General features: G+C 39.9%; 1 protein-coding gene across 1 annotated transcript in view; it reads left to right on the top strand.

Moving 5' to 3' along the window:
• The window catches only part of LOC308423410 (small ribosomal subunit protein uS5-like), a gene marked incomplete at both ends in the record, with an annotated part of 28,418 nt that extends 13,882 nt beyond the window's left edge, over positions 1–14,536 (top strand). Inside the window, one exon of the mRNA XM_080920116.1 lies at positions 14,381–14,536. Within this exon, the coding sequence (XP_080776242.1) occupies positions 14,381–14,536 (156 nt within the window). The remainder of the gene's footprint in view (positions 1–14,380) is intronic.
• Positions 14,537–15,376: the final 840 nt, after the last annotated feature.

The raw sequence follows: 15,376 nt of genomic DNA on the forward strand, positions 1-15,376 counted from the left end.
ATCCCAGGTTCTAGCTAAATACAGCTATTTGGGAGCCACCTCTCCTGGTGATTGGGTAGCAATGAGTTCAGGGACTCTGCTTTGTCTGGAAGGAATTACAAAAAACAAATCCATCTTTAAAAGGGGTGGGCTCTTCTGGCTCTTCTGGCTCTCCTGTCTCCTCATTCCACTTAGTAGATGCAATGGTGACACACTGGAATTCAAGCTGGTTCATGAGGAACATTTAAATGTGGAAGCCAGGAGCTAGGGATGAAAACACAGAAAGGAAGATGCTGGGGCCGCCGGAGCCTCCATTAAACCATTCAACTTCCTTCTCCCAGAATCTCTTTACTTGATAGAGAATTAAATCCTATTCAGGGTTAATCCATTCATGATTTATTACTGATATTAACAGAAAAGCTCACTGATTGGGTGGGCTAGTCTCCTTAAGTAATTTTCATTAGCAACCAAGGAAAAGAAAAATAAGGGTTTGCCTAAAGTAGTGTAGGGATTATGGATAGCAAAACCCATGAAGGTGCTTTACTTTTATTGAAAGGATCTCTATGTCTTGAGGAAAACATAAAAATACAGCCTTACTGATGAATCCCAGGGTAGGAAGTCTGTAGGGCTCTGAGAAGGAGAGGGCAAGGTTGACCAGCAAGCTTTCCCAGTAATTCTTTCCTCTCCCATAGCAATTTTACTTCTGTTTTAACCCTAGCTATAGTGCTGTCAACTCACAGGTATTGTTCATGGAAGAAGAATTTTAGTTTGATGCAAAACATGAGCCATTGGTTACTTGTTTAACTGCTCTATTTAAAAACATGGGGCATCATTTCTCATCACATTCTACAGATCTTCAACTATGTCAGGGTGTAAGAGCCATACTGTTTCAGTTCTGCTACTCATTTGTAGAAATATGACTAAAAATATTTTAATCTGACTGCTGTAGTGCTCTGAAGTCCCCCCACTCCTATCCCAATACAGATAGACTGATAGACAAACAGATACACGCACATGCTCTCTCTCTCTCTCTCTCTCTCTCTCTCTCTCTCTCTCTCTCTCTCCTTCACTCTCGTTTCATACTTTTTCATTGCCCAAACTACAGTTGTTAGGTTATATTTTCTAATTAATTATTTTTTAAATTAATTAATTTCTGTCTCCTATTAACTACATTAAGTAGCCTAATAACAACTTGATCTTTGGTTTTAACCTTCCTTCTGTTGTAAATTCCTTGCTCTCAAAGTTTTCTCTGCTGTTTCTTACCCAAATGTCTACTGAACCCATCACTCATACTTCAGCTGCAAAGGATCCTGCCTGTTGCACGCATGGGGCTTTGTACCATTCCAGTTCCTCCCTGGGATGTCTTCTTCTTTCTCAATATTGTTTAAATAAAGTTCTATATGTGTGGAAACAGCTTTGGATGATTCTTGGAGGTAGTATTAGGAGGAGGGCAGCTCTCAAACTAATGACAAAGAAGTCCCCATGTAACCCTAATATCAATGTTTGGGTAGAAAGGTCTATGGGCAGTAGGAGGTAGTTATGCTTCCTGGGTGATGGAAAAATGTAGAGACTAGATAAACCTTGGATTAAAAACTGTCAAGATCATGCCAAAGTTAGACAGAGAGAACATAGACATAAAATTAGTTCATTGGTGAAATAAGCAAAGAAACACAGTAAGCTCAATGAGGAGACCCTGAGCAATGAGGGGTGTGAAAAAAAGAGAACCCAGAGCAAAGCTTGTCTAGGAATGAGCCAGAAAGAAACAGAGATCTATCTGGGAGAGCTGCAAGAGCATGTTGCCACAGAGGGATCACAGGCACACACTGAGAGGGAAAAGGATCAGCCAGAGGCGGAGAAAAGGACCAGCCGCAGGGCATTGTGGAGATGAGGACTTTGGGGACTAGTGCAGGAACTTAAGTTCCATAGACTCACACTGCACATGCCATCAGCCCCTGCTGTTTGGTCTGTTGGTGCTAAGAGGCTGAGACAGCTGATAAATCTATTTCATAAGTGTTGGGGAATTTCTGGCTAATGCCCTGCTATGACATCCATCCAACTCATCGCACCAAATTTATGTTGTTATTGAAAGCATCTGATTCTGAATGTGCAATGCCTAGTGACAGGCTTAAAAATGAATGAAGGGCTGTGTTGTTATGTCGCTAGGGGAAAGGAAATCACTCCTCCTCTTCTCCTCCTCCCGTCCCCCCTTTTTTCTCTTCTTCTCCTCCTCCTCCTCCTCCTCCTCCTCCTGGTCCTGCTCCCTCTCCCCCTCCTTCTCCTCCTCCTTTAGGATAAATTACCATAATTAGCCCGATTTGCAACAAAAACCCCAAAAGTGATTGAGGTCTCATCTGAACCCCCCCACCCCCACTGAGTCTGGTGTTTGCTATTTGGAGAGTCAATTTTATTGTCTGTAAAGTGGGGATAACTCATGTTCTCCTGCCAACTTAATGTGCTTTTCCTGTAGTAAAATGAGCTAATGAGCACAAGACAGCTTTGAAATCTAGAATGTGTGCTTCCAGGATGGCTAGCGTTCTAGGAAAGTTGGGACACAAGATAATCATAGTTTCGATGATCTGAATGAAGTAAGATATTTCTAGAAGCATGTGTATGGATACCTTTCCCTCAGAGTACACAGGAGGATTTCATTTTCTTTACTGAGTTTTATTTGCTTATGAGTACATAAAGAAATGAGTATACAGGCTACTGATCAATCACAAGACAACCATGAAGCCAGGCTCAGGCCAGATGCTCCTCTGTTTTATTGGGCTGGGCCTAGCTGCTTAGTGCCACTTGGTTTATTTCAAACCAAGAAAAAAAAAGCCAGAAATAGAAAGTATTTGATAAGGTCTTTATTTATTCTCTTTTATGTAAATGAGTGTTTTGTCTACATGTATGTTTTAAAAACAGTAAAAATAAATTATTTCTCTACCCCTTAAATTGCCTCTTTTAAATAATGTGTACTATGTGCATACCTGGAGCCCACAGGCAGTATCAGATACTTTCAAACTGGACTTATGGATTCTTGGAAGCACCATGTGGTTCCAGGGAATTGAAGCTGGGTCCTCTGCAAAAGCAATGAATGTTCTTAAATTGCTTAATCTTCTTAACCATTTTAACCATCTCTCTAGCCTCTTGAAATTGTATCTTATAATTGCCTAGATCAAATTGGAAATGAATAAAATAAACCAAAGCTAAAAACCAGAACACCAAAATTAGAATCTTATCAGGATGCTTTGGGTTAGGGCAGGAGAACAGTGCATGGTTACTGAACTGAACAAAGCCTGGAATGAATGCTGAAGGGCAAGGGTCTCCATGTCTCTTTGATATACCAATCTGGAGGTCTTCGGGTAATACCCAGAAATGGGAAAACTGGGCCTCCTGATTTAAATTTTTCAAACCTTTATCCCAATTTTCATAGAAGTTGGATTAATTTACAGCTCTACAAGCAGTGTTAAGTGTGTCTTTGTGTCCACATGGGGTAGTTCTTGGAGTTTACATAGTCATGGAAAGTCATGTGCATGGATAGCCCATGGAAGCAGAAGTAAAATCATCTCAAAGGAGCAAAGAGGAATGATGAGGAGAGAGGATGAAATGAGAGCAGGTAGGAGAAAGTGGGCACGGGAAGGAAGACATGAAAACTTGCAAACTAAGCTGCTTTAAATATAGGCGATGGAATAACTTCTCCTATGCCATGAAGCTATATAAACATCACTCATGCCCTAAAAACTCACTTGACCAATGTTTGTGTGTGTGTGTGTCTTACATAAATGTATAAATTAAAAACATACATATTACATATTTAGGCCTACCAGAAAGGGTACACAATGAAATAGCTTCAACATAAAAGCAATAAAAAATCATGCAGAATTATATATCTGTATCCCTCTAGGATATAGAAGGACTTATACTGCAGTAAATGGAAAGAACCATGAGATGAGAAGAAGGCCATGCTATATTCAATGGGGAAGGCTGCTAGGGGAGTGGCTTATCTTACAGAATTTAAGTGAAACTTTCTATGTAAATAGTAAGTTATTTTTAAAAACTAAATAATGATATCCTGCATTGGAGGACAGCCTTATATTTTCAAACAGCAACAACACAAATATGTGATAGAACTGAGGTGGTATTTCTGCAATTTACAGTCTTGGTGCTATTAGTTAGTATACCATCTTGAAAGGTTTAAAACAGTAAAAATACAAGTATTTCTCTACCCCTTAAATTGCCTCTTTTAAACAATGTATTCTTACATATATAATGAGTTATGGTCATACCCTTCCTTCTAAGCTCTTTTATTTACCTCCACTTCTATTGGAATATTTAGGATGATGAATGTAAATATTCACCTTTCATCCAGAATATGAGAATGTTTTGCATGCTCACTGGCTCAGCCAATTACCTCAGTTTGATTCAGTGTCCGTGAGATGACTAATCTTGACTGTCAGCTTGACACTTCTGGGAAGAAAGAACCTGTGTGGAAGAACTGCCTCCATTCGTTTGCCCTATGACCATGTCTATAAGGGACTGTGTAGACTGATGTTGGAGGGTCAAGCTCAGTGGGGACAATACCATCTTTGGGCAATTGGTCCCGGGCTGTATACATGATCAACAACATGGGGAACAAGCCAATAAGCAGCTTTCCCCTGTGGTCTCTGCTTAAATTCTTGCCTCCAGATTCCTGTTCTGAGTTCTTACTCTGCCTTCCATCTGTGATGGAACATGGAACCTGTAAGCAAAATAAAGCTGTTCCTCTCTCAAATTACCTTTGGTTCCAGTGATCATCACAGGATCAGAACACAGACTAGGGTGTGTTGCTTCCTGTTTTTATATCTGAAAGTCATTTTTGAGCTATTTTTCTCAGTGTGGTCCCATGGGTTGATGTCTACACACAGGTGAGGGCAGACAAAAGATAAGGCAAGACCTGTGATTGGGTAGTGAAAAAGAAAGGCGGGCTGAGAATTTTAGTCTATGACAAGGAGAAGGAAAGGACATGGAGGAAAAGGACATCCCAGATCTGTGTGGCTTTAAATAGTCACAGGTAGCTATGGATATCTTATAAGGGATGGATAATTATAGGACATTTTGTTTTATCTAAGTGGACAGTTTATATTAATATAAATTGACTCTGAGTTTATTGTGTAGATGTTTTGTGGGGTGATAATTTACTGATATATAACTGATTGATAAATTACAAGCCTCAAGAGTTTTGATTTTACCAGGTTACTGGGAGTTGTGACTGAGCAGAATCCATAAGAGAGCTGCAAGACAGATGGTCACTGCTGGGGCCAGTCATGGTGGCAAGATTATCGGTGGGGCCAGAGAGTAGCTGGAGTTAGCATGGCATGGTACCATTTTACACGTCTTAATTTACTGCAACAATGTCCCATTTAGAAACTAATTTTCCCATGTTATAAGTATAATGAAGAAATGTGCTGTTGAGTTGTATAGCCAGAGAGCCTAAATGAGGATGTCATAAATAGTTGCTCCATCTAATGCCTCATCTTCTTGACCCCCTATCAGAATGGGAGGATTAAGTGGTCTTCCTAACCTAGGGTAATATAGTGAATACAATGAGAGGAAGAATGTGAAAAAGTGCTTGTTTATGCCTTGCATCTGAAAGACCATAATTAATTCTTTCAAGAAGTATTCAAGTTTTACCGAATCATACCTGTCCATCTGGGGTCACAGGTCAAGACAATGGCTGAAATAAGCTTAAAACTTTTTAGAAGTTTAGTGGAAAGGGAAGGAAGAGGAAGGGGAGAATAAGATTATCTGATCTTGTAACCTAAAGGATAAGACATAGGTGGATAAAAGACAGCTATGTCCTCAGAAATGAAAGGTTCAAGGTAGCCTGCTCTTCTCAGAGTTGTAAAGAACAATGGAGAAGAGAGATGATTTTCAAGTGGAGATGATGGAAGAGCTGAATGTCTGTTTGAGGAAGAAAAGAACCAGAGACATGTTACTTATTTTACAAATGAAATGCAATGTTTATTACTCTGCAAAGTCACAAACGGGTTTGTTGTAGGCAAGTGTGTACAGTTCCTATGTGATCTAGCATGTTCATGCCTGTCAAAAGAAAAGCTCTTCATAGAGAATTGTATACATAAATGCTTCACTACGCTAATCATAGCTTCCTAAGTAACCCAGTTGTCTTCTAATAACATTCTGGATTAACCAATTGCGGTGCACAACACAATGGTGCTCAGCAATGAAGAGTGGCATGGTGTAGTTTACACAACATGAATAATAAATTTTGAATGTGAAGTTAAAGAATCCAGGCTAAGATGTATTGTATAATTCTATACACCTGACTCCCTAAAAACAATAAAATAGACAAAATTCATGAGTGGTTGTTAGAATTTGAGCGTGAAGAAGGGTCATGAAAGCAAGGCTACCCTTGGCAAATTCTGAGGTGATGGATATGTTCTACCTGGTATTCTGATGTGGCATTAACAAAATTGTATTTGTTAAAATTCACAGAATATGTGGCCATAAAGTATAAACTTTATGACATGAAAAATTCAAGCCTTGTTAAATGGAAAAGGAAATAAAGGGTCATATAAATCTTGGATTTGCCCTGTCCTTACCTGTCAATTGCTAACTGTGTTACTTTGTTGTACATTGCTGTGACAAAGGCTATGACAAAAGTGGTTTGAAGATAAAAGCCAGAGCCTTGAATGTACCTTGCCTATCCCTTCCTTACTTCTTCCCAATAGTCTCTTAGTTCCCCATGATGCATTTGTACAAATAGGATACTTAAGCGTGAATGGATTAATTGACTCCATATATGATCTAACTGGGGTCCCAGGATTAAGTTCAGACCATAAAGCCACAGAATCAGCTTTGCACACTATATCAGGAGTGTTTTACAGAAGAAAGAGGTCTTCCTTCAGAAGCAACATACACTGAAACTATTTCCCTTTACCTCATCTGGTGAAACCAGAAATTGTATATTCTCACATACATTGTTCTAACGAGTGGCATTAAACTTGGACTAACTTAACAGGTCAAAGAGATATACTCTGCCCATTTTCAATGGTTTCAAATGGCTCTAGTCTACACCCCCTCTCACACAGAGGTTGGATTAGAGTCTCAGAGAATGACTTCATGGTGTTTGTCCAGTCTGATGATACACTGCACTTGAGGAGTGTGTCTTTGGCCAATCTTTCCATTTCCTCAAAAGAAACCACATCAGAATTTTAAGCCACTTACCCTATGTTGCCTTTGGAAGTGAAGGTTGCATTTGCTGTGCAGAGACCTATATTATAAGCATCTAGCAGAAGGGCTTTTAGAAGACACACAACCGATCAGTGTTGAGTATTCACTGGTCTTGCAAATAACCATAGATGGTGAATATACTTGCTTTGACATCTCTCAATATTGATATATTGAGAGTTGTGATAGAAACTGGGGTTTGTTTTGAATTGTAGAGAATTTTATTTTAATGCTTGGTGGCAAAAAAAAAAAAAAAAAAAAAAAAAAAAAAAAAAAAAAAAAAGCCGCTTCTTACATACCACCTCTACATACAAATGTAATAACTTAATATATACGTATGTGATAAAATGGCAATTAATTCACAAAAAAAGATAGCTTATTCTTTCATGTGTCCAGTGACAGGAGGAAAGAGAACTGATCCCTTTTACTTTTATTAGTTTTAGCTCATAAGAAAGAAACATTTCCAAATGGGAGTTTGGTGTGAGAATTCTTGGTCTTTCTTATAATCTTTAGTATATGAATACTTGCACGTAGATCTATTTTCAGACAATGTATCTCTTTTGTCTTCACAAGGACACTTATGAAGCCCTCACTTCAGTAAGAAAAACAAAACAAACAGACTCCCCAACACCTTTACTTTCAGTTGTTTCTGTGCCTCTGTGAGTCCCCTGCAGGTTTCAACAAAGCAGCAAGTAATGGTAGTGTTGATTGACAAATATCCCATCGGGACTAGCCAAGCTCCCCACCCTGCCAGCCCTGAGTCTCAGAAACACAGCCTGGGCTTTAGCCTTTCTCAGGAAAGTTCCCTTTGAGGGCAGGTGAACTAGTAGGGTGTGACAGTTCTGTCAGCACAGGTGACTCAGCATTAAATCACCTGCTCTGACGTAATCCCCTGACTTCTGAGAGGTCCCTAAATTATTCATGCCTCTAAGCAAGCAATTCCAGCAGACACTCCTGACCTAACATGTCAGCAGGATACATGGTAATCAAGACCTTGTGTTCTGTTTGTAGCTTTACTGGAGTTCGTATGGACTAGCCTAATGTGAGTAAGAATCTTCTGGACATGAGAGTAATCTAGAGAAGACAAATCTCTAGCCAATTATTATGCATAACAAACACTGAATTAGTAGTCCCCAGTAGAACAGTCCAAAAGGGTCAGATAATGAATTGTGCGTAGGGAACAGAAGGGAGGAAAGTACGATCAGGTGCAATAATCTGAATGGAGATATTCACCATAGGCTCCACTGTTGTTGTCTGAACACTTTGGCACTCTTTGGGGGAGGTTTAGGAGACTCCTGCAGCCTTCCAGAAGAAAGGATAGAACTCAGGGTAGGCAATGAGGGCTTAATGAGTTGGCCATACTTACAGTTTCCCTCTCTTTTTCTCCCCCTCCCCCCGCCATCTGCTTCATTTGTGGCTTAAGATATGAGCTGTCAAATTTCTGTTCCAGCCACCAAGGTTGGTCCTTGTTACCTTGCCTAAGCTCCACCATCAGTTCTAAAGCTTTAAACTGTCTCTTTCTCAAGTTGTCCCAGATCATGGTGTTTTATTAAAGCATAAGGAAGGAGACTAATACAGCATGGATATTTAAAAATGGAGCCAGAACTGTATTTGATTACTTAGAAAAAGGCATTTTAATATCTACTTATTATTTTAAGTAGATATAGGGAGTTAAGGAGGTTATTGGAGTCAGTAGAGAATCAACATATTAAAAATTATAAGAGGCTTCTAGGGGAGGTTCAGGTCACAATGACAATCTGGAATGGGTGTTTCGGGTAGTCTTTTATAACTCTTTCCGTAGATCCCTGTCTTTTGATTACCATCCATTTCTTAGAGCTTGCTTCCTAATGATTTATATATCCAACTAAGTTACACAGCAAAGCCATAGCACACATATGATGGCTCTGTCCTGCTCAAGACTCTCTTTGGTCTTCTCAGTTGATAATTTGATAAAGCAACTGCTGTCCTAAAGTAGCCTGCATCCCACAGCATAGTCAAGAAACATGGGAAGTTAATCTAAGAATGACGCCTAGGCAGTAGACCTTCCTCTGCAAAGACCTTTCATAACACCAGCTTCTGATCTATGTAGGCTCTGGACTGAGCCTATGCCAGGACACAAACAACTTTCTAGAAGGAAGGATTTCCTGTGCTATAAAGAAAAAATAGACTGAGATGAATTGTTCACCACATACAAAGAATTTGGTTAAACTGTACCTGAATTCTTAAGGCTCTACCATCTTCAGATAATACATCTGTGCTGTTCTATTTGAGTTGTACATGAATTTGCTACTAGTAATATGAAAGAATAAGTGATGGGGCTGATAGATTAGACAGTTTAATATGTAATAATGTTTTTACATGTGTGAGGAATAAGGGAGCTTAGATTTTTCATGGACAATTAAGTAAAACACATACTGTTTTTTTTTTTTTTTTACTGTTGTGGTTTACTTGGTTGATTATATTTATATATTTGTAACATTTATAATATAATATTGTAATGCATGCATACAGTATGGAATGTGTGAGTCAAGATGATTAACAGGTCAATTACTTTGCTTTGGTACTGAGTTCTGAGCAGGAATGTATATGTGTTTTGAACTCCATACTAATTTTAGAAATACTACTTAGCAAACATGCTCTGAGTACTTAAGTGTGTCCCCAAAATACATGGGGAATCTTTGAAGAATATTGAGATCTTTTCTAAAGGATTAGAGCTTCCAGATGCATTGGGTAGTGTCTGAGATCATCCAGAAAGAGAACAGGAGGTGTAAACTGCACCGAGGTCTGTGTACATGGGTGAGCAGGATGGAAATGAATGTGTAGAGCAGATGAAACGCTGCTCTGTCAAGGGGGAAGCTTCCATCTTATCTCCATCCTCTCATGATAGAGGTGTCCCATGCCAGTGATATTGAGTTCCTAACCTTCTCCCTGTTACCAGCTGAACCTTGAAAGTATTTGCCTTTATCTGAGAATAAATAAGGCAGATATTAAGTGCCAGCCTTCCTTCCTGTAATGCACAATAGCGGGATGTCCCACACTGGGTATCTGTGGCAGTAGCTGTGTGTATCTGTTAGAGATAAACAGGCTGGGAGCCTTTCCTTCAGAAGTAGAAGAAAACTGACGACAGGGAAGAGAGTCAACACTGGGATTGGACTTAAGCTGTCATTTATTCTAAAAAGTCCCAGGCTGCTGAATGAGAGGAAAATACAAGTGGTTTCTGGGAAGTGAAGTGCTTACCTGCTTGGCCATTCGAAAGAAAATGAGATGCCTCCTGGGTAATACCAGGGACTAAATTCTCAAGACCACACCAGCAGCTTTCATATGTTCTCCTAAATAATAATAAGACCCCCCTCAATTTTTATGACTGTTATACCAGAAAAAAATTTATATTAAAAATACACCTCCACTGAAATTGGATATTCAAATTTACCACAGTCAAAGATCTTCTGTATAGTTCAAATGATCACTTGTAACAGTTGCTGGGTAGAGCTTCTCACAGGAGAGCCAAATTTACATTGGATTTTATACTTCATTTTCATTTTTTTTTACTTTATTTTATTTTTTATTTTTTCACTTTACATTCCACTTACTGTCCCCTCCTGATCAATCCTCCCCACATTTTTTTCTGTTATACCTCCCTTCTCCTCTGGGTAGGTGACAGACCCCTGGGTATTCTGCCACCCTGGCACATCAAGTCTCTGTGAGGCTAGGCATATCCTCTCTCTCTGAGGCCAGATAGGGCAGCCTGGATAAAAACATATCCCATATGCAGGCAACAACATTTGGGATAGCCTCTGCTCCAGTTGTTCAACACCCACATGAAGAGCAAGCTGCAATCTTCTACATATGTGTAGGGAGGCCAAAGTCCAGCCCATGTATGTTCTTTGGTTGGTGGTTCAGTCTCTGAGAACTCCAAGATTCCAGGTTATTTGAAGCTGTTGGTCTTCCTGTGGTTTCTATTCCCTTAAGAGCTGCAATCTTTTCTCCTATTCTCCCATAAGAGTTCCCAAGCTCCATCCACTGTTTGGCTGTGGGTGTCTGCATCTGTCTGAGTCAGTTGCTGGGTAGAGCCTCTCACAGGAGAGCCATGCTAGACTGCAAGCATAACAGAGTATAATTAATAATGTATGGGGATGATGTTTCCCCATGGGGTGGGTCTCATTGTGCTGGTTATTCCTTGGCCATTTCCTCAGACTGCTCTATCCCCTGTCACTGCATTTCTTATAGAGAGGCTATATTTTGGATCAAGAGTATTGTGAGTAGGTTGGTATCCTTATTGCTTTATTAGTGTTCCTGCAGGAGGTGGCCTCTTAAAGTTCCATATCACCAATGCTGAAAGTCACAGCTTAGGAAATCCTCACTGGGTTTTGGATGCCTCTTCTACTCTAGGTCTCTGCTTAGTCTTGAAGATGCCCCCTAACCATCCCCCGGCCAGTCAGTTGTAGATTTCCATTCATTCTCATGACTCCATCTCTTGAGAGCTGTTTGTGCCGCACCCAAACATGGCGCCTGCTTCCCGCTGATGACTCAGCAAACAGAGTTGTTGCCCAGCCCAAGAGACATAGTGCGCATGTGCCACAGATGTCACAGCCCACTCTCGGGGCATGCTAATGAGTTACTAGAGGGTGCACCAATCAGGTAGCAACATGAGTCTCCTGGGCATATATAAGCAGTGCATTTTCCTTCCACGTGGCCCCCCTGCTCAGAGTGTTGTACAATAAAGGTTGTTCACAGAAGAATCCTGTTGTCGCACGTTGTTCCTGCCGGCGGGACGTGGGGCACGTGACATCCATCCATTCTGTCCTTACCATACCTGGTCCTGAAACACCCATCCCTCTTCCCAACCCTTCTCCCACACAGTTACCTCCTACCATCTGCCTTTGCAACTATTTTATGTCCCCTTCTAAGTGAATTTCAAGCATCTTTGCTTGTGCCTTCCTAATTGTTTAGCTTCTTTGGATCTGTGGAATGTAGCATGGTCCTCTGGAAGAGCAGAAAAGGCTCCCTAGTCCCCACTCCAAAATATTTTTAAGTTCTTAAAAGGAGAAGGAGCCAGTGGCTGACAAGCATAGGGATAAGTCATGATAAGAAGCAGAGATAGAAGATTAAGTAAGTGGAACTGTCTGAGGATATATGTGTAAAGACCATTACACATAGCATTGTGTATTCCTCTGTGGAATAGTAGTACAGAGTTAATGTCAGCTGAAGACTGACAGCTATGGTAGCTACATTATGAAATACTCCAGGTATCATGGTGATCCCAAACCCAATGGGTACATCCATATTACAGATCCTGCATCTATGACTTAGAGAATATTTAGGAAGAATAGACAGAAAGATTTTAAGAACCAGAATACTAGGAAGTCTGATGTGAAATAGTCTCACATAGAAATGGCTGCATAAACAAGATCAGAACAATGAGAATGTCAAAAGACATGCTAATGCAGAAGAGAAAAATCTCATGGGGTCCAACACCTAGATAACTATACAAGACTAAAGTCTGCTGAGATAAGAATTCTATTTTGATTAAAATGTATTTTTAAAAAGCACACTATAATAAATACCATCACTCCCTGTAACTACTTACAATCAAAAACACTGTAATCATGTTACATTGTGTGGCTGAGTTCTGATGTGACCTTTCTCAAGGTGGTGCTCACAAGTGGATGTAGTCCAGTTGTGGTGCATGAAGCCTGTAGTGTGCATTGTAGACATGGCCAGCAGCAAAGTCTGGAGATAGATGCAGTCGCAAAGGGCACCTGAACTTGTCAACACAAGGAATACTCTTGAGTTTGTACATATGCTTTCATAAGTTTTGTTTCTGAGGTTGTTACATCCAGCATTATTTTCTTTCATGCTATTGGGTGGATCTTTGTCTAACCCTTCAAAGTTTTCTCATGATTTCTTTACTTTCCATACATAAGTAGATTTGGGAGGGCACTTATTTTTTATGCTTAAAGTATTCCTCCTTATAGTGTTCCCAGAAAGAAAAATGCCCCTTTGCTGACATTTACTTCCGATACTGCATTGGGATAGTGTTTCCATGTGTTGGCACGCAAACTTTCAGGGATGTTTGAAAGGTCTGTTTTCTTATTTATTGAGTTTTCCTACATTCCTCTTTAGTTTCCAGATCATTGGAATGAGGTTAGTATTTCTTAGTTCCATATTGGAGCCATACTTTCCTTTCCGGAATTTCTTACCTGTTTGGCTTATGAAGTAGTGCCACATGGCACCAGAATTCCAGCTTCTGGATTATTACCAAGATTAGTTATGTGTGTGGGATAAACTGTATGACTTTTTGCTATTCTGGGTGGATGGAAGGCTGCTTTCTGGAGCTTTGCTTTCATTTTTGGTGGAGGAAGACACTGAAGCCGCTGTAGCCATCATGGGTGTCCTATGAAACATTCACCAGTGGCCCTGTTTCTCCTCTGAAATAGGATGCTCCACATGCTGACATCTTATGACCCATGATGGCATCTTATGCTGATTTCTGTAAGTATTAGAAAAGGCAACTTTTTGGCACAAAGTACAAAAGTCAAGTATATTTCCACTGTAATTTTTAGAGTAGTGAATCACAGAAAGAGACTCTCTTCTCTGGAATCAGCCTTACATTCCTGGGAAGAACCCAACTTGCATTTTATTCTTTTTAACACACTCTTGGCTGGTGTTTCTACATTTCTATTAGGATATTTATCCTCATTCCTGTGAACAATTTTGATCTATAGTTTGTCTTTTCATGTACCTAAATTTGGAACTTGTGTTAAGGTTGCTTCAGTTTAAAAATTACTTAAATTTCTTGTTTTCCACTCTCTCTGGAAAGCTCAAAATATAACATATCTATGTTCTCTGAATATTCACAGATTGCTTCATAAATGCAAGACTCATTGTCTTTTGTAACTATCTCAAGTAACCACATAGTGGGCAAGCATCGTGGAGGTTTACTGTGTCTTCTAATGGATTTTGGAAAATGGTACTTTTCAGGGAAATTGTCTGATCTATTTATTTAAAATCTATTAGTGGCTGCAACTGGTTAAAAAAAGAAAGCAGAGATATTTTCCTCTATGTTCATACCTGATAAAAGCAATGGTGTTATTACACGAAGCACAGACACATCAAAACATCACACTATTTTAAACTCTTCTGTTAATTAAAAACACCATAAATATATTCATTCATGCAATTCCAGGCCCTGGATAGAGATGCTCTGGGCCCAAGCACAGAGACCCAGGCAGCAGAAGCCAACCTGTTCTCACCAGGCATCCACAGCCCTTCCCAGCCTGTGTTTCCTGACCTCAGCTCTGCACAGAAGGCAGCTCGGACCTCTCACCAGCCCTTCCAGTAAACTGAGGTTGTTGAAACTTCTGCTGTGGGAAATTGTAAGGACCCCACTTGCAGTGACAGCCTTAGACTCCAGATCTGTTCCTGATGATTGTCATCAAGGAACACCAAGGCAACTAGAGACAGTCAACAAGGAATCACAACAGGAGCACAGAGCCTAGGGAACTTTTTGTCTATCTTGAAGATTTCTCTCATAGATCCAGAGATGAGGGATGTGTTGAGAAGCAGAAGTTGAAAACCACTGAGCATCTTTCTAAATACGGAGATCTGTGTTATAGGGAACACAGCCCAAATTAACTCCATTTCAAATAGCAAGAGCTGATATGACCTTTAACACCAATGTGAATGGCTAAGCAAGTTGGTGGGTTTAGAGACAACACAGTGTTCCCAGACACATTCACTTCAGGCCTATATCACAGTGTAGACTAATGAGCATGTGCAGTGCAGTTCTCAGTTTTTCTTCTTGCCTCTTTCATGCCCTTTTGGCTCAACTGTTTTTTCTTTCTCATTTCTCTCTTCCTTCTTTCCTCCCACAATCCTTCTCTCCCTCCTCCCTTCTGCTCTCCTCATTTTCTTGTAGTCCAAACACTCAAGGGTCTCATGTAGGTTAAGTAAATGCCCCACAGCTAATCTACAGCCCAAGCCCTCTCCTTTCTTACTTTGCTCTCCACAGACTTAGTCATTGCCATCATTGGTTATTTTATTTATAGGCAAAACTTGAATAAATCTCTGATACAGCTATATAATTTTTATCTATGATCACCTACTGAATAAGCAAATATATATGAATATTGTTTAGAAAAAAGAAAATACAACGAAAAGGTAAAACAAAAGCATTTGATAT

Source organism: Micromys minutus (assembly GCF_963924665.1).
Source record: "Micromys minutus genome assembly, chromosome: 1".
Classification (NCBI taxonomy): Eukaryota; Metazoa; Chordata; class Mammalia; order Rodentia; family Muridae; genus Micromys; species Micromys minutus.